The following is a 1,725-nucleotide window of genomic DNA, read 5'->3' on the forward strand; positions in this document are numbered from 1 at the left end:
GCTGTCGATGCAGTAATGCTAGGCTCCGTAGGTTCCGAGCCTTTATGATGTTTCACTGCCCGTGTGTCTTCCAAGTAGCGGTCGTGATGAACATGAAGGTGCTTGCGGTATGCAATCGTATCAATAGGGACATTCGCCGCATCCTGAGAATTCTCCTGCAACTCATCTGGTGAACGTGGTTTACGGTGACGTTGGAACTTATCACGAAACAAGTTCGTTGCCACATGACTCTGGTTCATCTGTTGCTGCCGGGACTTCATTACTCTACGAAAGGCATCAAAGGAACGCTTTGCCGACGACGATAAATTCCGAGGAGTGTCCATGTCCAAATGTAAATCCGCAGGTTCCAAAAAAAAAATCTACCAGGCAATTTCACCAAGGTTTTCGAATCCTGATACCAATTCGGACCACTAGGCGGCATCTCATCAGGGGTCGGAATTGTTTATGCCCGATTTTGCGCGCTTGTTGATAATCGCGCTCTGTGAGGAGCATGGACATTATCGTTCGATGCCTGATACCAATTCGGACCATTAGCCGGCATCTCCTCAGGGGTCGGAATCTTTTGTGCCCGATTTTGAGCGCTCGGCAACAACCGCTCTCTGTGAGTGACATGGACATTACCGTAAGGAGCCACCTGAGGTACAGGCTTCGTACGTCCAATTTTACGTTTCACGGGGCTAATTTGGTTCATGTTGTTAGCCCATTTGTCATGTAACTGGTGTAAGATTCGGTCTATCAAGGCGATATTAACGCCTTAGAGTAATTAAACGCGTAGGTTAAGTCTAAGTATCGTGAAATTTGAAGTAAGTAAACGAAATGAGTCTTTTGGTAAAGTTAGGTATGCCTCGTGAAAACAGCAATACTCTGAGCGATTGTGAGGCTGAGACATTGCCTATATATAATCATCTCAGGACTGTTTTCGCCGAAGGGATTTTATTTAGTGTTTCGTTGCCGCTCTATTAGAAACTATGGTCTGTTTCGTTGGGCGAATCCGAGAGACTCATAAAATCCTATCTTTAGAAAAAAAGAAAAGAAGAAAAAAAAAATACTCTTGATGTCCATAGTTAGTGCATTAACCAATAACTTGCCACTTATCAAGAATTACCGACTTAGCCTTCATCAGACTGGCACATCTGGTTGGCTGAACGGAGGTTAAACTAGGTAACGCTAATAGTCCCTAGAAACCTATATTCGGTTGAGCCATCTCGCTATCGAAGTTTTCATATATAAATAGATTTGGAAAGTAAATATAGTTCTATTAATAGAACCAGACCAAATATTATGTTTCGTATTTTACGGGGCCTTTTAATGGCCTTGTCCAAGTATCTGATATGTAAAATGGAAAAGGTATTAATTTATAAAACCGTTAAAAACCATTTAGGAAACTTAAGTTCCTTGTACTATTAAGAGTACGTTTATAGTTTACGTACTGCTTAAGAGTACGTCTATAACATAGAGTCTAATGTGGAGGCCCGGCTATTACACAGCCCCCACCCAGCTTTTGAGACCCAGGAGAAGCAAGTTGCTCACTCAGGCTGATTATGGGTCAAAAAGCGAGAAAGGAAAAGGGTCGAAAACATTAAGTAGCATAACATATAGTTAATGTTTCTCAGGCGGAGAAGTTAAGCGTTCTCGGATACCCTGTGAGTTTTGGACTTAGGTCCAGTAGGTCCGTGGTGGTCGACTGGACTTTTCTTACGCTTCAGTGTCTTAAGCACATATGAA

At 42.7% G+C, this 1,725-nt stretch overlaps 1 protein-coding gene across 1 annotated transcript; it reads right to left on the reverse strand.

The window, feature by feature from the left end:
- Window positions 1–442: 442 nt before the first annotated feature.
- On the reverse strand, window positions 443–691 carry SARC_01640 (hypothetical protein; the record flags this gene model as incomplete). Its single annotated transcript, XM_014304630.1, has 1 exon — window positions 443–691. The coding sequence occupies one exon, from the start codon at window positions 689–691 to the stop codon at window positions 443–445; it is 249 nt and encodes an 82-aa protein (XP_014160105.1).
- Window positions 692–1,725: the final 1,034 nt, after the last annotated feature.

The sequence above is a fragment of the Sphaeroforma arctica genome, assembly GCF_001186125.1.
Source record: "Sphaeroforma arctica JP610 unplaced genomic scaffold supercont1.67, whole genome shotgun sequence".
NCBI classification, from domain to species: Eukaryota; class Ichthyosporea; order Ichthyophonida; genus Sphaeroforma; species Sphaeroforma arctica.